The 23780-nt window shown below is 37.2% G+C and overlaps 1 protein-coding gene across 2 annotated transcripts in view; it reads left to right on the top strand.

The window, feature by feature from the left end:
- Window positions 1-23780, top strand: part of DGKB (diacylglycerol kinase beta) — a 683215-nt gene that overhangs the window by 329821 nt on the left and 329614 nt on the right. For both annotated transcript variants that reach the window (XM_052000688.1, XM_052000687.1), the window contains 4 exons: window positions 989-1063; window positions 8202-8287; window positions 10508-10597; window positions 13673-13833. In XM_052000688.1, the coding sequence (XP_051856648.1) occupies window positions 989-1063; window positions 8202-8287; window positions 10508-10597; window positions 13673-13833 (412 nt within the window). The remainder of the gene's footprint in view (window positions 1-988; window positions 1064-8201; window positions 8288-10507; window positions 10598-13672; window positions 13834-23780) is intronic.

The following is a 23780-nucleotide window of genomic DNA, read 5'->3' as shown; positions in this document are numbered from 1 at the left end:
CCTTATTTTGTCCCAATTCTTATTATTAATAATGTGAATCATGTTTGGTAGTTGAGTTATCAATTTATCAGATCTATCAGTAAAGCCAGAGGATGTATGAGAGGGAAATATATTCTTTCCCAACATTCCTGGTCTATGATTTCAAAAATGGAATTGATCTATTCCCTTTATGATATTTTTATTACATTAAATCTACTATCAAGTGCATTTATAATCACATGTATACCACTAGTCAGTCGTCTTCCTCAAGAAAGGTCTGGAGATGATGACAGAACAATCTTAGGTTTATATTTTGCTCAAAGATGAACTGTTATCAGTGAAAAGGATTTGTTGAGTCAATTTCACAGTTTTCAGAGCCATGTGTTAGGGATCAATGTCTTTGTCAATAAATACCTTAAAAATAAATTAAAGAAATAACAGATACTAGAGAAAATGCATGTTTACAAACACACATGAAATGGGAGCAGAATTATGACAACACCCATTTGGATGGAGGCTATTGGCTTCTCTCTGTATATTAGATTAAACAAAATGTCCATAAGTTTTAGCTTTGCCAGAATTTATTTAGATAAAACATTTAAACAACTCAATAGCTAGGATAAAAACATTTATTCCATCTTCAAGATGAGCTGACATTAATATGTCTTTATGGAGGGACAGTACTTTCAGTATCATTTTAAGAATATCTGTGTAAATGTTTCCAAATTGAAATCTTTTGCTATCATTTTATTGGGGTGAGGGGCTCTCTCTGAACACTTTGTGACCAGGACCTGAACTCCTCTGCTGAAGTTAAAAGGATTTCTTTAAATTTCTTTGTTTCTGATATTTTATTTTACACTAATAGAGTATCTTTATTAAAATATATATGACTTTGAATCATATCTAATGTCATATCAAAATTGATTGATACAACTGTATAAAAATAATATTATTGTTCATGTAACTAAATAACTCTTTTCCCTCCCTTTGATTTCCTTCTACCTCACAGAATCTACAGAAAATTTCAGTATCTCTTAAATCCTCGCCAGGTTTATAGTCTTGCTACAAATGGACCCATGCCAGGGTAAGTCTGAGGCTAATGTCATTATCATTAATTCATTTAATACTCCCTAATTAAATAAGCAGGCTGATATACCTAGGAATAATGTGATTTGAATGCATCAGCCAGACCACTAGGAAAAAAAGGGGAATATCAACTACCAAAGCCAGATCCCAGCTTCCAAAATGGTCAATATCCTGTTTCCATTGTTTTTTTCTCATCTAAATGTGTTAGAGAAAAAGAAGAGCAAAAGAATGGAGGAAGAGAATTCCCTGTCCAAATGAGTAAGCTGAGAAAAGCTGGTGGCAGAGCCAGTCCCTCTCCCCTCTTACAGTTATAAATACTGTCCAGAAGTGTTACAGATTAAGAGCAGTACATCTCACTGAGAAATTATCTCATTTAGCCATAAATCTGCCCATTAAGGTCTTTTGCAATGCTCACTAATTTAAAAGTGTCCAAATTGCAAAGAATCCCTTGCAATGCTCCCTAACTCAACATATGATTATTATTTGCTGTTATTCACTAACAGGGAGATCTCTCTTTTCAAATATGACTTATTATCCATAAAAGCATTAGGGCAGAGGAGTTGTATAGCTTATGAAGTGGATTTTTTTTTTCATACAGCTGTCCAGGGAAAGTGAAAATAAAGGAATTATGAATTGGGAACCATTTGATCACTTGCCTCCCCCCTTTTCCTATTGAATTTTTTCAATAGTCTACCACAAAATTTAGGCATAGAAATGCCAGATATATGGAAGGGGGAGATAATCAAACAAAATTCATTTATTGAGAGTAATGCATCATGGTGGACAAAGGTGATGACCTTACCATCAAACACCCCAAGTTCAAATTACAATTGATATTTACTAGCTGTGGAAAGATGGATTGATCATTACCCTCTTCCCTCCCTCATCTTCCTTATCTGGTTTCTTTACTCTTTGGGTTAAATATTTATTTAGGAATAGTTTTGATAGAGGTACTGTTATTCATATTGGAGATACAGAAGTCAGAGTTCTAGGCAAGGAGAAAGAGGGGCAAGTTGGCAAATAAGTAACTGCAAAATGAAAAAGAGATCAATAAATAAAGTACTAAATACTGAGAGGATCAGAAAAATCTGTAATTAATTATTTTGTTTTTTTTTGGGGGGGACAAAGGTTGAGATTATTTTAGCTAAGACCTATGAGGATCTAGATTCCAACAGTTGAGAGTGAGAAAGATCATGCCAGTGGTGAGAGCATAGCCAAAGCATAGGCAGGGATACAAGAGTAGGAATATCAGCTACCAAGAATATCAGGGATGGAAAATAAGTGCAAAAGGAAAGATGAAATGAAATATGATTGGCAGGGTCAACCTCAAAGTCATTAAGAGAGGAGAAAGATCTTTGGATTTGCCATTAGGGTTCATAGGATCAAGTCTAATGTTCACTTTCTATGTCACCAGTAATTTCTGAATCTCAATCTCCCTTCCCTCAAATTTTCTTTAGGAGTTGTCAGTTTGAGTCACTTTAGAAAAGTTTCCAAACCAAAATTCCATGATGTTACCTCAGTTCTCTTCCTGATGAGGTTGTTGTGAAAAAAATATTAAAATTAAGCTAAATATAAAGAGTTCAATAGACATGTGAATGGTTTGGATGTCACCTTCATAGAGGATAAAGAAAAAGCCAATTACTATTACCTGTTGAGACTCTACTGATCAAATCTAATTTTTCCATTTCCTTACCCTCCTTTTCTTTGTATTTGGGGTGTGAGCCCCAAAGAAGGAAATATGTGAGCACTGAATTGCTTCTGATCATATTTATTGGCCTTCCTTTTCATATGTTACTGCAGGGAGAGAGATGTGCCCCATCTACTGGATGGTCTTCAGGTTCTGGTCTCACAATGCCTTGAACGTAGGGCATTGGAGACCCTAATACTAATGATCAGTAAGATTGGTTTTCCCTTCTAGAGATTGAAAGACAAATCAGAAAAGAATGGAAGGCTGGGGAAAGACAAGAGGGCATGATTTGTGTTTTCCTAGATCCATCAGTTAGGGATCATTCATTAATCACTTACTACATGCCAGATATTGTGTCAATCATAAAAGTTATAAGAAGAAAAAAAGAAGCAAAAAAGCTTCTTTGACCTCAAGAAGCTTACAATCTAATGGGTGAGACAAAAAGCAAACCAATAAATATATACAAACACGTTATTTACAAGATAGATAGGAAAAAAATAGAAAAGCTAAGGCATTAGAATTCAATGGGGTTTAAAAGGCTTCCTGTAGAAGGTGGAACTTTAGTTGGAACTGAAAGAAAGCTAGGGTGGTCAGGAATTTAGATAGAGGAGGGAGACTGTTCTAAGCATGGTGGGTAGCCAGAGAGAATGCCCAGAGCCAAGAAACAGAGAGTTTGTGGGGCAGCCAAGAAACTTGTATCACTGGATCAAAAAGTGCACATTGAGAAATAGGAAAGGTAAAAGGAAGCCAGGTTATGAAAGGATTTGAATGCCAAAAAAGAGCATGATCCTGGAGGCAATAGAGAGCCAGAGGAGCTTATTGAGTAGGGAGATGACCTAATCAGATCTGGTTTTAGAAATGTCTTTCTTGACTGAATGGAGGATGGAGTGGAGAATATATGGGGGAATTGAGGTCTTAGGCCAATCCCCCAACAGCTCATACAATCATCCAGACAGGAGGGGATGAGAACCTTGACCTACATGCAAGGGGCTATATTCCAGAGATGCTGTAAAGCTGAAACCTAAAGGCCTCGACATCATATTGGATAAGGAGCAAGAGAGAGAGTGAGGAGTGACTCCTGGGTTGTGAGCCTGAGGGGCAATGAAGAAGGATAGTACAGTCTTTAACAATTATTTAGAAGTTAGAAAGCGTGAGTTTAAGGAAGCCAAGATCCTCTTGCTAGATCTCTTCCTTTCCCCCTCTTTCTTTCCCCCTTTGCCCTTTTCTCTGAGCCACAATTTGTTTCTTCATTTTCTTAAGTTTCTGTCCCTGTGTGTGAGAAGTTTTAATTGACTTAAAAATTAAGGTGAAAAAATACTTTCCAATTCTAGTTTTCTTTCAGTCTCAGTCATTAAAATATCAGGATCTGCCTTTTCATCATTCCTATTTTTTTAGGCTAGAAAGTATCATTTTCTTCAATTTTTTTCTGTATGGCTACTTCTAGATTGAGACCATCTATTACCTTTATTGATTCATGAATCGTGAGTCACCACTGTTACTCTTATAGAGCTTTTGTTTTATGTTGGAAATACCTTGGAGAGCATCCATTTCAATCAATGTCCCCATTTATATTTAATACAACTTGGGATCAAGGAGGGTAAGACACACAGGAAGTTAGAGCTAGGTGATCCCAGAACATTGCTCTGGGAGCCATTAGTTTAGAGTTATATACTTCTTAGGAAAGTTCCAATATGTATGGATATCTGAGCACAGGCCCATCTTTGTGAAGTAGGGAACCACCTTCCCTACCTTGAATAAGTCCTGCTTTGAGATACTTGCTCCCAATGCATGCTGACTATGTATGTACTAAGCTCTGAGAGAAGCTTGTAGACAGACCTCTCTTCAAACAGAAGTCACAGAAAAAAAATTATTATGAAATCAGATTTTTCTGATAATTGAGATCAGGTAACATTTTCATGGAAAGATTGCTTTTCATAATTTTCCATTTTAAATTGACTGAAGTGAAACTCTACAAGTCACATAAAGTACAATTTGCAGCAGTCACAAGGGAAGTCTCCATGGAAGACTCCCAGCTCTTGAGCAGGGTTTGTCCTTTCCAGAGGACAGGGACTTGAAAGATACAGAGAGCCATAATATATTTGAGAGGAGAGCATGCAGATTTTGGGTAGACAGCCTCTAGATTTGAATGCTGATCCAGCCATTATCTCTAAGACTTGGGACAAACCACTTCTGCTCTCTAGGCTTCTGCTTCCTTATCTGTGGATTAACAGGGTTGGATCGGCTTCTTTGAACTCTAAAGTGCTGTGTCTTTGGTGCTGAGACCTCATAAGGGTCCTTGTCCTAAGAAATGCCTTCGGTGACTCTGTCAGTGTACTTTCTTCTTGTGGCAACAAATAAAAATCTGTTTATCAAAGAGGCAGTGACTGTTACCTAGGCCATACGCCAGGCTTCTAAGAGGCTGATTCCATGAGGAGTGTCACTGATCAAACCAAACCACACAGAACTGTCCTCACCTGCAAACACAGATGGAGCTGAGAATCCCTGGTCTGTGCCATTGGCTCCTTGAGTCTTCAAGACAAAACCCCAGGCTGGTGTGAGGTTTGAAAGGGAACACGAAAATAAGACAGAAACTGAAATTGTGATGAGAGAGAGAAAGAGAGAGACACACACAGAAAAAGAGAGAGACATACAGAAACTGTCCTAAGATACAAATTGCATCTTTGCAAACACTGAATAAAGGCCGATGCATCGATGTATTTTTGAGCTTTCGGTGATTCACAAACCAGCTGCAGGCTCAGGTCACAGATTAATGCTTAGAAAAGAAAATGGTTCTTTCACTGTGTTCAACTCCCAGGAACCTGCTTGACAATTGAGTCTCACACCCATGAAAATGCATTCCCTAACATTCGATGAATTTGACCCTTGACACAAGCAGCAGTTCATTTATCATAAGGTCATCTCTTTTATAAAAATGATTGGATTTAATTATAATTCTATATGCATTAAATGTATCTATACACATATATGTACAAATACACACATATGTATACACATATGAAGAAAGATAGACAAAGAAAGGGTCAGGAGAGGGAAAGAAAGGCAAGGAAGGAAGGAAGGAGGGAGAACCCCTTTATGCCAGACTTTCTGCTAATATTGGGGATACTTAATGCTCTCAAGCACTCACATTCTGTAGCGGAGGAGAGATTACACAGAGCAGAATTTATCTACAGGGCACATGACAGAGCCCAGGTGTGTTTTCTATGAAGTGGCAGGTCAGTGCTTTAACAGAACATTTATTTAATCTTTCAGGGAGGAAACAAAAAAAAAAAAAAAAAAACAAAAGCAAAACAAAAATAAATAAATATCCTTGAAAAGAGGGTTTTAGAAATATTAATTTCTCTTTTAGCAACTGCTGTCAAATGAAGATGCTGAAGAATCAAATAGAACTAACAGTTCTAATTGCTGAATAACTTTATGGAGATGTATTAAGAAATTAAGAGATATAGCCCTTGGTGTATTTCCCTTACACACACACAAACAGATATATCACACTCCACACACCATACACACATGCACACACACATATACATACACACATCATATACATCGCCAGCCAGAATATTGCATTATACTTCTGTATACTTTCTGTTGGAAGGGTTGCTTGGTCAACATGAGATTCCTCCCATTCTAGTTCCTCAAACAAAGTCCGTGAGACTATTTGTCATAAAGGAATTCTAATTCCCTTGGAGGAGAGGGGAAGGCTGGGATTGGATAGGTAATGAAGTTGCTTCCATTATGGAGATTGCATAATTATGTGATATTAAAAGAATTATTTGATTAATTTTTAATTTGGAAATATATGTCAATTTCCCCCAAAAATCATTGTACAATATATTTTTTTTTGGTGCAGAGCTATTGATAAGAACTTTAAGATAGACTGGAATCATGAATGAATATTGGAACTTGATATGTTTATCATGCAGATGGGTTATCCAGCAGAAAGACTGATAACTAAGTAACTCTGTGAAAAGTCAAGTATCTTACAAAGGAATCATTCCAGATTATGTATGTATATACCATGTATCATTCTGATCAATGTTACATAGGACATACAGTATATAGATATACACAGGCACGCATATATACACATTCATAAACTGTGTATGTGTGTACATATCCACATATGCATACATACACACATATTTATAGATATAAATAGGGGGTAGAGAGAGGCAAAGAATCCATGTCCAAAACAGACGTGTCCAAAACATGTTGCTTTTCTGATGATGTACAGAAAATATTTAAGAGTGAGGAGCACAGTTGAGTCTTCCTGGGATCAGCAGCAGTACAATGTGTTGGGAAGAGCATCAGCCCCCGTTTTCTGAGACCTAGCTTCCCATTCTGGTTAAAGTAGCCCGGGAGCACTAGGGCGGGTGGCAGTCAGAGAAGGCACCTCCATGGTCTTTGGCTAGGAATAGAGGGCAAGCATCTTTTTTTCTTACCCAGCAGCCCTTTGCTGGTTTTCTCCTGTAACTTATTGTTCCAGATAGTATTGGGATCCAGCCAGCTCACATGTGAACAATAATGGAGAGATCTGGTTATTGGCCATTAAGTGGCAATGTGGTGCTATAGAAAGAGTTTTGAGTTGGAGCTTAGAAGTAGTCATTCACTAGCAGCGACATATTTGTTTGTAGGAGACAGTCTTTGTGAATCAGTAGTAAGGTAAAAGTGAGAAACTGACAGAGATTTTAGTTAGAATCCCAGAATCTCAGAATTATATGGATCTCAGAAGTCATTCAACTCAATCTGGACCCGGCCAAGAGCACTCTCTTATAATCCCACAAGAGCTCATCTATTCTCTTAACAAACACTTCTAGTACAAAGAGCTCATTGCCAACCAATTTCTTTTTGCAACAGCTTTACATTTTAGGGAGCTCCCTAACCAACCCCTCCAACCACATATCCCAAGACTAAATTTGCTCTTTATAAACTTCTATTCATGGCTGCTAGTGTTGATCTTTGGGCCAGGCAGCAAATCCAATGCTTGTTCTAGAAGACAGATTTCATCCTTAAGGTTATCTTCTGAACTTCTCTTCTCCATGCTAAATATCCTCCTTCTCTAACTACTCACATGGTGTAGATTCAAATACTTTAACCAGATTGACTAATTGAGGACTATTGCTGCTGTTAAGGAAGACCTGTAGCATTTTTTTTTTTACTATCCATTACAGCAGATAATTGAAAGTTAACCATGTAAAATCACACTTCTTTTCTTTTTTCTTTTTTTGCAAAAACAAACAAAAATAAGTCATTTGCTAAATGATATGGAATTAAAATATCGTCCAATCTTCATATGGGTAAACCTGTATTTCAAAAAATTCAGTTATGGGATTGCACAAATGAATAAAAGAATAAGATTCACTTATGGGATTGCACAAATGAATAAAAGAATAGGAATTTTAAATTTCAAAATGTTTCTATTTTTCAGGTTAAATTTCTTCCGAGATGTTCCTGACTTCAGAGTCCTGGCGTGTGGTGGAGATGGAACAGTGGGCTGGATTTTGGACTGCATAGGTAATGAAATACTGTGTTTAAGGGAGATGGCGGTGTGGCAGCAATCAGGCTGAGGAAATTATTGGCCACAATAGCTCGTGAAAGCCATTTTCCAAGATGTAGAAGGTCTCTAATTAGTTGGTGATAGAGAAAGCATACTCACTAAAGAAACCACAGATCCTTCAGGTGATGAACAGAAGTTAATTGTATTTCTCAGCATTTCTGCCCAAATCATTTCATCTTCTTTTCTTAGGGCATTCGCTGTTGTTTATCCCTCCAACCAAACATCATCCCATCTGGAATTATTACAATCAGTCATGCAGCAGCTTCTTGACTGACATTGATAGCAGAAGTCAATTAGAGTGATGATCATCTCACAAATTTGAACACTTTGCTTACGTTAAAGGGACATTGATTCTCTATGAAAACACAGCAGGAAGACACTGAGTTTGACTTGTGAAGAAGAGGGTGGGTGGACAGGAGTGTCTCATCTCTCTTTCTCTAACGGGGCAATGCCCCTGTTGGGCAGCTCATCAAGGCTTCTGGTCCCTCAGAGAAATGGTCCTCAGAGCCCACAGGAAGTGAGAAAAAAATAAGCAAATAAAATAAAGCAAAAATTTTTGCTAGGCTAGCACATTAAGCCCAAACTCAAAGAATCAGAACTTTTTTCTTGCTCCATGATCATTAAATTCAGCTTCAGACCCAAGTGTGCATTTCTCTATCTTTTCATCTCAGTGGTTCTGGATTTTCCTGTTCTTTTGTTTTCTCTGCTGATCTATGAACTCTTTGATGGACACACACCCTTCCATGGTGCCCATTGCAACTCATCCATAGGCTCCAATCACTTTTACAGATGGTGTCTACTGAACATGCCAAGGGCCTTTCTCTACTTGTTTAGACCGTGAATGGACATATGATCATTGCTTACACTCATGAATGTAGGCTCTGTGGTGAGGGAGCTATTGGGCATTATTTTTGTGTCACTTTATGACTGGTAGTATATTTTTGAAATTTCCTATTCAGATATTATGATGAAAGAAGAACATCTAGGTCTTACCCCATATTACAAAGTAAGTGGAGTGTCTACCATGCAGAACATCTCTCAGGTGCCACATGATTTGACTGAAAGCATCTGGAGTTTTATGGTGATTCCAACCTGTTCTAACTACCTTATCAAGTGAACAGTTGTGCTGCTGGAAGTTTCAGGAGGGAAATTAATCTTAGAACAAAGCATCCAATTCCAGAAGCCCTCTCTTGCTCTTCATTCTGGGCCTCTTGGATTCAGACACAAATCACCCCACCTTTGATCAACAGAAGAGGTCACATTGAACCCAAATTTCTTCTCCAGTAAATTATTTTTCTCAAAATGTAATCTGCCAATAGAAAAATATAATAGTGCAGAAGAAAGTGTAGATAAAATAGCATTGACCACATTTTCATCTATACTCATCCATTCTCTGGATCTCTTAGATTGGGAGTTTCCTTCAATGCTACAGATCACAGCCCATATATTCTTGTTACTCTCATCCCTGTTCTACTCAAACTTCCGAAAAGGAGGCTCACCCAACATTCTGCAAGTCTTTCTCCATTTCTCCTGATACTGCAAGGATAATAGCAGAGTAGAACAGCCATGGGCCTGTTATCCCTCCTCTCCACATGTGATCATTTCTTCTCTTTCTCCTATCTAGTTCCTCGAGGATTATCTGAATGTTCAGAATGCAACTTATGACCAGTGAGGATATCCAAACAATTTCTTGTATACATGTGGAAAATAATTTATAGTAAAAGTAGGTATAATTAGTTAGATCTGTGAGCCTGTTTTATATCTTGTTCCTTTTATGATTCTTAGAGAGACACCAGACAGTAATATCCAATATTTTTGTTCTATATAATAGATATATATTAATTCAAGTATTTATTAAATGTCTGCTGTGTGATAGCATGAGGCTAGATCTTAAGCCTCAAGGGTACAAAATCAAACAAACAAACAAACAAACAAAACTACAAGAAATTTCTGCCCTGGAAGAATTTACTGTGTATGATAGAAATGCACTTGTATTTTTTAGAGTAAATATAGGTATGTGTGTAAACCTTGTGAATTTTTCTTTTACCTATTATTATCTAAAGCCATTACTTCAAACATGCAATTCCCCTGTACAAACAGGACTAGAATTGCTGATATTGTCCTGTTCTCACTTAATTTTGTATGTATATTTGTCTGTTTCCTTTTCTATTCCACAGAGAAGGCAAATATAGCCAAGCATCCTCCAGTTGCGATCCTGCCTCTTGGGACTGGTAATGACCTTGCCAGATGCCTCAGATGGGGAGGAGGTAAATATAAAGAATGAATGAATGAACAAATAATTGCAAGAAAATTATTTAGACTAGCCAAGATAGGCAGATTCATAAAGACTCCTATTCAAAATAGATTGGCCAGTAACATGCTAGAATAAGAGATATTAATCTCCCTTCCTCGATTTAAAAGTAGAGCATTTCTCTTCAAATTGGCTCACATATGATGTGTGAATGATAAAAATGGGCACCAGTAGCATATGGAAGATCCACCTGATAGTGCCTTTCAAGAGTGTATTGAAGGACAAATGATATCATTGAGGGAAAATATTTAAAAGATATTAAAGCCATTCTACTTAAAATGCCTGTAGGTTAACAATAGGGCTCTGACTCAGGCCAGTCCACTGAGTAGGCTAAATATTGTGGAAGATGAAATATTTACAGGTTATTCAAAAGTTAAAAAAAAAAAGATTTCCTTAGCCATAGTAGGAGGAAGGCATTGAGGACTCCTTGAGTTGATTTCAGTTACCCACTGGAATCTACCTACCAAGTATCAGAAAGAGTGGCCGGAGCTCCTCATTGTTGTATTGAACTCAAGTGACCAGGGAAGATCCAGTCCAAGCCTGAATCTTTTGTCCTCTAAACCGAACAAATCTCGAAGACGATCCCCGTATGTTTATGGAAAAATTATCCTAATTTGCATTAGGGAAGAAGATAAATTATTGCCCATGAGCTATAAGCCAAGTGAAGAAGGGTCATCATGGAAGTTACACAACAAAATAAAGAGCAGTCTCCACCCTTGGGTGGATGTAGTGGAGAGTTCTTAGTATTTAGTTTGCTTTAGAAATTCATGTGGAGAAGGATGTTACTATGAAAATCATAGAAAGTGATGGTGAAACTTGGGCACAAAGCCTAGATAAAACACTTATTTTAATTTCAAGTTGAGAATTGTGAGAATAATAGAATTGAATGAGGGATTGTTATAGGACATTTTAGCTTGATAATCAAGAAATTAAAGAGAAAACCTATATTCATCATTCCCCAGAAAACCCAACAAACCAATAAATACCAAACAGCTGACTATGACCATCATGAGCACACATGCATATGTGTTTAAGGGGGGAATATTTGGTTTATGAAAAGAGGCAGGTGGCATTAGTATCAAAGGCATGTGACTGTGGCTGTCACTTAGCATTTAAAGGTCTCATTTGACATCTTCTGAGTGTTTGTTGTAAGGTAGAATTATATATGTATAGCTTCATCTATCTGTTTCCTTCTTGTGGAAGTACAGTATTAGGCTTGCATTCAGGAAGGCCTGAGTTTAAAGTCCTCATCAGGCAATTACTAGCTATGTGTCTCTAAGTTAGTCATTTGCCTTTCTCAGCCTCAGTTTCTTCATCTGAATTATTATGAAAATCAAATGAGAGAAAATACATAAAGTGCCCTTGAATCTTGACATACTAAACAAATGCTAGATATTATTGTTATCCCTAACAATAATATTTCTCCATACCATGTAAGTCAATGACAATTTCACACTTTCATATCAAGTCCTAAAGACCAAATAGTCAACCCTTGAGAAGATCGTGGAAACCCAAGGATTATTCCCATAACACCCCACTCATTCCCCTCTGATTGGCAGATCTGGCAATGGGCAAATATGCTCTCTGGGGATTAGTGCCTCTTTCTATAGATTCCCTTTCTTATGACTTCTGCTCAGGGAATGCTGGTGTGGAGGATGGTGGGTGGAAGGAAAGCCTGGTTTGGAGCTTCTCTTGGACAATTGTGTATTCCTTCCCCTGGAAAGGCACCAATAAAACACAGATAAATCCTGAGCATTTCTGTGAAATGCCCTGAACACATATTCTGTGGCACAGTGCATGAAACACTAGGTTCGGGGCTAGGACATGCTGCATTCAACTTCCATGTCTGACACATTTTTGCCTATCAGGCAACCTAATTTTCAAGGAGTCCAGAAATCAAGAAATCCTTCACAAAGCCATAGATTTGTGCCCAACATGTTGGGGATACATAAACAAAAATAATCCAGTTCTTGCCCTGAAGACACTTCCCTTTTACCATGGAGTTCACAGATCAATCAACAGGAGTTTATTAAGCATTCCCCGTGCCAGTATCCCAAGCCCCTGTCTTCAAGTTTGGGTGAGTCTGTTCATAATCATCTAATGTTCTGACCTCCTTCAGCTATTGTTTTCCTCACTCATTAGAACCTCCATTCCTACTGCTCAACAGTATCTGTCTAGACTCTCACCCAGACTCTGACTATTCCTTTCCATTATTGATGCCTGCCTAGACTTTGTCTAGCTTTGGGCCATCGGTAATTGTGAATTCCCTAGGCCTCGGTTCTTACCATTTGCCTTCCCTGCTTCTAAATGTGCTGCAGAACAAAGCTGAGAAAAGTCAAAATATCACTCAAGGCATTGGAATTATTGTTCTATTACCTACAATCTACAGGTGGGGAAACTGAGGCAGAGAGCTGGGCAATAACTTGCTTAAAGTCATAGCACCCTGACACACCAGAACTGGGATTCAAACTCAGTTATTTCCCAGTGCCAGGTCCTCCAGGACACTTGGCTGGTTCTCTCAAAAAGATGACAGGACTTATATGCCTCTGGTGAGAGAGTCAGAAGTATATTTCCTTGATTCCATGTCTACTCTCCTCTAGACCCTACTGCTTGCTTAAATTCTACTACTTCCCCTTTAAATAAGTTTTCAGCACTTTAACTATAATCAGTAGAGACAGCCTGAAGAATCAGTTATTTGAAGGCTTCATGTTATAAAAGTGTTGGGATAATTTTGGTTGATTTTTAACGAAGAGAAGAAAACATAAGAAGGATCTTCTGGAACTTCATGTGAATTTTCTTACAATTTCAGCTTTTAAGGTCACAAAGGTGATTTTATGGGACAAACGCAGGTATTAGAGAGCTATTGGTTGATGAAACTCTGTTCTGTCCCCCTAATCCTCAATGCTCTGACCATACCTCTATGGTCCTAGTATCCTTGAAAACAAGAGTATGGGCCCTGAACAAAGGCAGGCCCACTTTTGGCATCCCTTTCCCATTTTCTTAAGTTAAGCAATATTTTTTTTGTCCTCAGGCTATGAAGGGGAGAGTCTGATGAAAATCCTCAGAGACATTGAAAACAGCTCCCAGATCATGTTGGACCGATGGAAGTTTGAGGTCACCCCAAATGATAAAGATGAAAAGGGAGACCCAGTGCCTTACTCGATCATCAATAACTACTTCTCCATTGGTGTGGTAAGTCTTCTCGCTAAGGACTGTGGTTGTCTATGCTAGTAGGCCCTTCATGAGTTGTTATTGTTGGGAAAATAACAAATTTCACCCACACCTTATGAAATGACTGGTAGCCACTCCTATTAAGGCTCAAGACAAGGTTTATGAGAATAGAAGTTGGTTTTTGTTATCTTAATTTGCATTGAGATCAAGAGTGTCGTATTTGAAAGGAATGATAACCAAATCACTTTCCGTACACATTTGCAAATGGACAGAAACACAAGCATTGATTATGCCTATAAGTTTATGATTGAGCTCAATTTCCTTTCCTGTGACTGATCTCACTGAATGAGTTTCTTACTGATTTTTTCCCCCTTTTGGAAGTTTCACATTCAAATAAATAAAATAATATTTGACAAAGACATGAATCAGAATTGCTAGAGAAACAATCATTTTCACAATGGAGGGACTAGAGCTGAAGAAAGGGTGAGAAGGAAAATTATGCTTAATAAATGTGCACCTACTATGTGTCAGGCATTGTGCTAAGTGTTGGGCATATATTGTTCCTTCAATTCTCACAACAACCTGTGATTTAGGGACTTTTATCGTTCACATTTCAGAACTGGAGAAACCCAGTTGAAGAGTGTTTAAGATCAATTTTGCACTTTGGTCTTCTTAACTTCAGACTTGGGGCATAATTCACCATATTACCCAGTTTCCAAGAGGCAGGCACAAGAGAATATAATATTTATTGTAAACTAATTTGTAGATACAAAAAAATAGTTTTATACATATTGTGTTTGTCTTAATTATAGTCTAGTATCTAGAATGATCTTTGTTTTCATTTTTTATTTCTCTTTCTCTCTTCTTTTTCAGTGAGACACACAATAGTGTAGTATAGAGAGTTTACTTTATTGTCAGGATTTAAGCCCCACTACCTGTGTGTAAACTCTATGCTGGGCATGAGAAGAGGGAAAGGAAGAAAAGAAAGAAGGAAGGAAAGAAAGGGAAAAAGGAAGGGAAAAGGGAAGGAAGGAGGGAGAGATTAAAGTAAGGAAAATGAGGGGAGGTAGCAAGAATAAATGGAAGGAAGGAAGGAAGGAGAAAGGAAGAGAGGAAGAGAGGAGGGAGGGAAAGAGGAAGGAAGGAGGGAGGGAGGAAGGAAGGAAGGAAGGAAGGAAGAGAATAAATAAATGGATGAAAGAGAAAGAAAAAGAATGAATGTTTGTTTTTAATTCTTAGTTTGGTTAAAAATTCTTCCCTATTAATATTTGTCAAAAATAGCTGTTTATTCATTTTACTTTTTATGGGGGGGTGATGATGATGATGATGGTGATAAGTAGCATTTATATATTATAATGCAGTCTTTTTATTTTTAAGTTCAATTCCATTTAGAAAGCGTGTGTGTGTGTGTGTGTGTGTGTGTGTGTGTGTGTGTGTGTGATTTTGTTGTTCCATGAGTTCAGTCATGTCCAACTCTTCATGACTTCATTTGGAGTTTTCTTGGCAAAGATACTGGAGCAATTTGCCATTTTCTTTTCCAGTTTGGTGAATTATGCTATTCTAAACATGTCTGTTTTTATTATTGTGTATGTTATCATCATCATCAACATAAGCCTGTCATCAGTGCTTTTCATTTCAAGACAATATCAACATATGCTAGTTTTCAGCATGCATTGATATGCAGACAATACCTAGAGAGCTGTAAAAATCTTCTAGGACATAGGGTGAACCTCCCATACTAAAATTCTGTAATAAAATAAAAGAGAATCACGCAGCAGAGACAGAGATTCCTGGATTGAGTTTTGAGACATTCAAGGAAGTAGTCTATTGATCAAATCACATTTTTTTTAATTTACCAAAGTAATTAGTATCTCGTATAGGTACTCCTGGAATAGTTTGATTAACAAATGACTATTTAAAATAATGCTATTTTAAGAAGTTTAACTCCTCCATAAAATTTGATCCCTTACTAAACGAAATCTTTCTGCCTCCCATTTATTATAAATGTACCACAAGTAAGTCTGCAATTCCTGAGTCTTTTCTATTTTTAATATCTCTTGTACATACATTTCTGGGCTTACCACCGCATATTACATGCTGCCTACTTCAGAATGATTTATATTTTCCCCCTCCCACCAAAGTTCCTTGTGCCCTTAAAAATTTTTGGGTCCCTTACCCCAAAGACATTTTCTTCAAGTGAATTATAGTTACCTATAACTCTATAGTTATAGAGTATGAGATGCTAAAATGTTTAAGTTTTGTTATGAAAATAGTTTTGATTTAACTTACTTTCCTTGAAGATAGCTAGACTTTGAGAACTATTCCATTGCATAGAAAATATTAAAAAAGCAAGAGAGCAAGCAAGAAGGAAGGAAAGAAGGAAAGAAAGAAGGAAGGAAGGAAGGGAGGGAGGAAGGGAGGGAGGAAGAGAGAGAAGGAAGGAAGGAGAGAAGGAAAGAAAGAAAAAAGGAAGTGAGGAAGGAGGAAGGAAGGAAGGAAGGAAGGAAGGAAGGAAGGAAGAAAAGAAAGAAAGAAAGAAAGAAAGAAAGAAAAAGAAAGAAAGAAAGAAAGAAAGAAAGAAAGAAAGAAAAAAGGAAGGAAGGAAGGAAGGAAGGAAGGAAGGAAGGAGGAAGGAAGGAGGAAGGAAGGAAGGAAGGAAGGAAGGAAGGAAGGAAGGAAGGAAGGAAGGAAGGAAGGAAGGAAAGAAGGAAGAAGAGAAAAAAGAGAGAGAAAGAAAGAAAGAAAGAAAGAAAGAAAGAAAGAAAGAAAGAAAGAAAGAAAGAGGGGCAGCTAGATGGTGTAGTAGATAGATGCGGGCCCTAAAGTCAGAAAGACCTGAGTTCAAATCTGGTCTCAGACACTTAATACTTCCTAGCTATGTGACCCTGGAGAAGTCACTTAACCCCAAATGCCTCCATAAAAAAAATAAAATAAAATAAAAACAAGGAAGGAAGGAAGGTGTGTGTGGGGGGGGAGGGGGAATAGCAAAATAGCAAAACAGAAAAAAAAATATTGAAAAATCTGACATCTGTGCAATGTCCATCATGTGCTCATGATTTGAGCCCTATTCCTATCCTGCCCTTGGGGAACAATGTATATCCTTGAATCTTTATGTGACTTGAAGGTTCTCTTCTTCTTACTCCTCCTTTCTATTCTCTTTTATCTTTTCTGCTCAAATAATTATCTGAATCTTCATAGGATCACACTATCATAAGTTTGAGAAATTTCAAAGTTGAATATAAATGATATTTTTAATGTTTAACATCAAAACCATTCTTTTTTATTGGTTCCCCAAAATGTGTGTTTAATTTGTAAGAGTGGGATGGAACAAATCTATGAAGTCACCTTATCCTAGACAAGGTGAGAACAAGTCTCAATCAGTAAATGACTTAAGATCAAGGGTAAAACGTCTTGATTGAACTGTTAGCATTGTATGAGGAAATTTAGTCATTCTCGGAGGATATTTTATAAAATATCAAAACATTGGGAAATTAAGTTTGAACTTTAATGTCAAGAGATATTAAGAGACCTAAGAATGGAGAAAAAGCTAAGAACATCCAGAAATGAGTCAGAAAGACCCGGTATCCCATAAGGAATCACCAAAAGGAGAAGATAGGAAAGATATATGGCAGACAAGGGAGAGTTCAAGGAGAGAATCAGCCTCAGAGACTAGGGTTGCTACCTCCACAAAAATAAAGGGATTTTTTTTTTTTTGCAACTTCATCTCTTGGGGTATTTTTATCCATGAATGCTGTTATATAATCCATCCCTTTATTTTTCTAATGTTTCTGATACAATGAATTTTACCTTAATCATGAAGTGAACAGCATTTAATTAGAGATAGATATAAATGTAAAGTAAGAGAGCTGAAATTTCCTAAATGTTTAAAGTGTTCCTACTGGGGGCTCAGAGCTATTGTGATTTTACTACTAACAGTTTCATCTAATGTAAATGTGTGAAAGCAGAAGAGACAACCAATGGACCTGAGGGGCCATTACATTTCTAATATGCTTTAAAATGAGTTAATTATTGTAATGGAATATTTTAAGAAACTAAAGTAGAAACAGGTCTGAAAATTATTCCAGTCTCCCTTCACTTCACATCATTTCTCTTGCTGGAGTAAAATGCCATCCATAGGTTAGAATTCTTCCCTCATCACTAAACTGCTAAAACGCAACAGCAGAAACCAACCCTTATAAGCCTAGATAAGTGCATTTTATTTTAACTCTTAACAGTAAATCTATCTATTTCTCTATATCTGTGAATAATTATGTTATTTACATTTTATATGTATATTTTCAAGTATATTTTATATAATATTGTATAATATATGTATGTATATTTATGTGTATGTTAGAAATTAATTGTGCAATTAAAGCATAAAATAAGTAAAGTTCAGGAAGGAGGAGAAAGAAAAGGAAGGAGGGAGGTTTTATTAAGCATTTGTTATGTGTCTGACACTGGGATTAGAATTATAAATTAGAAAAAAAAAAATAGTGGCTTCCCTCAAGGAGTTTACACTCTAATGGATGAGGGTAACACACAAAAGGAAGCCAGAAAAGCAGTGATAGGAATTGGAATTGAGGAATGGAGATGCCTGGTATTTGAAGTACAGAAACTCAGAATAGAGCTGGACAGGAGCTCACAGGTTGGAAGAGAGGATGGAACAAGCAGCGGGGTATTTTAGGGTGAGCAGGAATGGTAGGGCCATCTAGTCCAACTAGGTCCAGATCACGAATCCTTTCTACAACATTTCCAAACAATGACCACCAGGTCTTTTCTTGAAAGGCTTTGAGGGGTGTGTGTGTGTGTGTGTGTGCACGTGGGCACATGAATGTGTGTGTATGTATGTAGGGGGAGACAGGCAGAGACACACAGAGAGACTGAGACAGAGAGGAGAGAGACAGAGGGAGAGAGGGAGGGAGAGAGGGAAGGAGGAAGAGGGGGAGGAAAGGAAGGAAGAAGGGAGAAGGAGAGAAGGAGAGGATATGGAGGTCACTCAATATATTAAAAAAAAAAAAAGACTAGATAGGGAGACAGGATCCAGGTTACACCAGACAAAGTTTAGAGTTGCTCTTAGAGATGAACAAGAGCCACTGGAACTCATTCATAGATGGTTGTTGAGTTGGATTGGATTTTGGCCACTCCCATGCTATCTTCTCTCCCCTTTGTTGTTTTCTATGGTTTGTCTCCTTTTTGTGACATATTTTCTCTTCACTTTCTGAGATGTTTCTCTTTCTGAATAGAGGCAAAGTATCCTAAAGCCCGCTTGGATCCTTGTGTACTCAAAGAGATTGAATGGCTTTCTCCCTTCCCAATCTCCCAAATCTTGATTTGACCTTTCCTCATGATAGCTGGTATTTCTAAAGCAGCATATGATTTACAAATCACTTCATGCACCCTATAGCAATCTTTTGAGACAGTTATTTCTATTATTATCCCATTTACCAGTGGGAAACTGAGTCAGTTGCACAGTTAGTAAATTTTCAAAATGGTTTAAGAATTTTCATCATCCTGATTCTGAGTCTTTCTCTATTTGGCCAGGTTATTTCCAAGGACCCTTCTGATCCTATTTACATTTCAATTTTCTCTAGGCATCTCATGTTTCTTACTAGATGATAAGCTTGTGTTATTTAGTAGCTAAATGAACCTAGGGTTAGGAAACCTGAGTCTTTCCCTTACTCAGAGACATGTTAGCTGTAGAACCACTTTGTATCATTCAGGCTAAAGATCCTTATCAATAAAAAGAGAATGACAATAACATCCATTTTCTAGGATTGTTTTGAGGATCAAATGTTTTATAACTAATATAGTATATAATAGCTTATTATAAAACCTAATTATGTATTATAACAAATAATACATTTTAGATTAGTATTCATGTGTATTACAAACCATAAAACTTGTAGAGATTTATTATTATCATTATTATTGTCATATCCCTGGTTCTGAGCTCCTTATCCTATATTTGATGAATGTGTACTAGCTCTTTGCCAAATTAAAAAGTTGAAAGTTCTGACTCTTCTTCATTATGGAGAAATCCCAGTGTGAGAAATCCTATTTCTATGGCAAATTGAAAAGATACAAATTATGATCTGTAAGTTAGTTGATAAGTAACAGAAAGTAGGCTCTTACTTCTCACAGGGAGGGCAAAAGACTCGATAATTTTATACAGTTAATCAAAATGAGAAGTGTTTTCTCAACCCAGATCTCCATTCAATCAGAGGCACAATGAGCATTTATTAAATGTCTACTACATATTACTAGATGCTTTGCTAGATACTGGAGATATAGAAAAAGTCAAGAGTCCCTGCACTTGAAGAATATTCACAATGGACTCACCTGCATGACTGCAGGCCCAGGACCACTGTCCCCACTATGTCATTATATTTCCTCTTTCTTAGATCAAAATGGATTTAATAAAAAAGAAAGGGTTGAATACAACAGGAGCCAATAGTGCCTTATGACCTGCCTAAATGACCCTTTCCTCTGAGTTTGTGGACACCTTACATGGTAGTAACTTCTTGTTTTCTGTATGCAGTGGAGGAGATGTTGGGATTATATGGACAGAATGTGAATTCTAAGAGGTTTTCCATCAGTGCCTTCCCAGAGTCTGGCATAAACCTATTTTATAGGAGTTTTGCAGTCACTATTAACACTGTAAAATCAAGGGATCGTGAATTCATTGCTAGAAGAGAAAGTTGGTTTGAAGAAGGTCATTATATCTAACATTTCTTTATATAGATCCAGAAACTGAAAAATGGAGAAGTTGCATGGCCTGGCTAAATTCACACGGTTAGTGTTAGCAAATATGATTTGAATTTTGAACTACATATTCCTGACTTTACTCTGGCCTTATCTACCACATTACTTTGCCTCTCAATATTTATTCAATTAAATAATATCTTTTTTTTACTTCCAGAATACTGGTATATATTTCAGACCTATCTATGGTGTTTAATTGAATGGTAAACAATAGGTGTATTAATGCAGGAAACTGGTGTTTCCAGAGTCCCGAAGAGGCATCTAGTGAGAACATCTGTCCATTGTAGAAAGTCCAAGCATCCAAAACCAGTGCATTGCTTCCATCCGCCATCCTTTGGGAATCACTGACTTGGGTGCCAAAGGTCTTTGGAGCCAAAATAAGATCCCAGGCATGAGAAGCTGATAGACTTGCTCTGTTCTTTTTATGTTGATTGGCTTTTTACACAGCAAACAAAGAGCTTAGTCCCTTAGAAGCAATGGAAACATAATAATAGAGAATAAAATATTTTTTTAAGTCTTTAGCCCTATAATTACTGGCTAGGAAAGCCTCTGGGGAGCTTCTGCTCCCAGATACCCTCCAGTTCTTTGATTAGCATACCAGAGAACTGTAAAACAAGTGTATAAAGATCTCTATTCTCTCTCATTTTGAATTTCTGTAGGAAAAAGTGATCTGACTGACTTGGAGACCGATTGCAACTGTAATGTCATGACACGGTTTCATATATCTTGTAATCAGTTTAAAAAAAAAATCAGAAAATCTTGTTCCCAGTGGCAATGAACATGTTTGTTATGAAGTGAGTGTGTTGACTCAAGTATATGTTAAAGAACAATCAGTCTTCCCCCATTGTCCTCCTGTGCCTATGGCTGTAGCTCTGCAAAAAGATGCTGGACTTATTCGCATCAATAGATATTTGCTCCTAGCTAAACAGTGCTCCTGTGAGACATACAAGTCCCCGTGTCAGGCTGCTTCTGTTTTCCCTACATGGAGGATTGATTTTGTAGCAGCTGTTAATCATCCCAGTAAGTTCCAATTTGGACACTCTTCAATAGAGAAGTCAGCACTGTGAGCATACGCAAGGAAAGCCAGGAGAATTGCAAATGCTTCTGGAAATGTCCTCCAGCTTGTGGAAGATGGATCCAGAAACAAATTAGCATCATACACTGTGGAGTACATGGAAGCCAAAGTGGAAAACCAGGCCTCCTGCGTGCTGAAGCCTCGAATGACTGGGGAGGCCATCGGGCTCCAATGGGGCTCCCCAGGAAATATTTAGCCTAGCCTCACTGGGCTCACTGACAAAGACAAGTGGACATTTATGCCTTCAGATAGATTATCATCCAAATGTACTATCAAGGAGAGATTTGCATGGTCATGATTTAATATCCTTCAGTGCTAGTCAGTCACTAAAAGCCTGTTATTCTGCCAAGGCAGGGAAAAATATGACTCCTAAATTCTGGCCACCATAAATTTTAACTTGTTGGTCAGGATTTCTTTCCACATCACCTTGATCATCAGTTTTATCCTGGGTGGCAACACTCAGCTTCTTTACTGAAGAACACTACCAAAGGGAATAGGGAGTCCTGTCAAGTTTTAATGCTAGTCTTCCTCAAAAAGTGAATATTCGAACTGGCCTCCAGTCAATAGGGTCGAACACAATTGGGAATCAAAGTCACTCATTCACCATCTTGCTCTCTGATTTTTGATCAGTCTCTTCCAGCCCTCAAGCTCTTTCTTTGTTACAAGTGCTATGTATTTTTAAGTTCTCCCACCTGTCTTATTCCTTAGATCTAAATTTATCTTGACCAGATGGTGACAGTGTTCTAGAAATTATGCTGAGTAAGTTGAGCCTCAGTACTGATTTATATAATGCAACACCTAAAGACATCCCAGAATCTTCAATACAAACTGTGCATCTAAATGAAGGCTTGGAGCCTTCACTTGAATCACCAAATATAAAGTAGCATCATAGTCCCCAAAAGAGAAAGTTTCCTGGCTTGAAAATCATGTTTGCCAATTATGACCTTTCTTATCTTCTGACAAGGGGACACACAAAATGATGTTAGCCTTGTGCCTGAGTAAAAGATTTCTCTTGAAAGGGAAGCATCTGTCTGTCTTGATGTTACACTTACTCTCTGGAAGAGGTCATTATCTCCTGGGAAACGCTCACCCTTGAAAGCCAAGTATTCTGCCAGGGAAAGATCACTGACTACAAATACAGGCTAACATTATCTCTTAGAGGAAGTGTGGATTTATGGCCCGTACTCCACTATAGCAATGACCCTATTGTTTTTCTTTCACAGTTTTATGGAGAAGATGTTCTAGCAGGAATTCATTGTTCTTTTGGAAAGAAAATATTCTTCTTAGTATCCATTGAATTAACAATAGACATTTTTACCTCCTCCCCCTCAAAAGTTTTCAAATTGAAAAAAAAAAAACAGAATTTCCATCTTTGGGGCTCCATTAATGGAAAAGCAATCATGGATTCTCTGAGCTGGTTCCTTCCAATCTCCATCACTCACCAGAAAGACCCTTTCAAGAGAACCAAATAATGCAACAAACACAAATCTTATTTCCCAATGGCCATATTTAAGTACTGAAAAGTTAATCACAAGTTAGTCTTATAAATCAGGCTGCCGCTTGTAAAAGACAACAGCAGATTTCCATTACTAATCAGATGGTCCTGGCTTTGAGAAAGTCAGAATGGAACAACCAACCAAGAACCTTCTACAAGATCTGATTTATTTGAGGAATGAATGAATGAATATAAAATATATATATATGCTCATTTTAAGAAGAAATAATTCTACTTTGAATAATTTCTGGGGTTTTGCAAATATAATTTTTAACAATTATCTTTAAACCAGATTTTTATCTTATTTAAATCTATTAAACATAATTAAATACTGATTTGAATACACGAAGTAGGATTTTTTTCCTTTTCTTTTTGATATTTGCGCCATTTAAGTAGCTGTATTTTTTTTTTTTTGGCCAATTGTCTTGATCACATCTGATCACAGAATTAATTTGAAATATTTATTACAAAGTGTAAACAAAAGCATACAATTGTGAACTAAAGAACTTTTACTTTCTGAATATCAGGAAAAAAACTTTATTTTTAAAATTTATTTTATTATCGCTTTTTATTTACAAAACATATGCATGGGTAATTTTTCAAAATTGACTCTTACAAAACCTTCTTTTCCAA

The sequence above is a fragment of the Antechinus flavipes genome, chromosome 5, assembly GCF_016432865.1.
Source record: "Antechinus flavipes isolate AdamAnt ecotype Samford, QLD, Australia chromosome 5, AdamAnt_v2, whole genome shotgun sequence".
NCBI classification, from domain to species: domain Eukaryota; kingdom Metazoa; phylum Chordata; class Mammalia; order Dasyuromorphia; family Dasyuridae; genus Antechinus; species Antechinus flavipes.
This window is presented reverse-complemented; position numbering and strand designations above follow the sequence as displayed.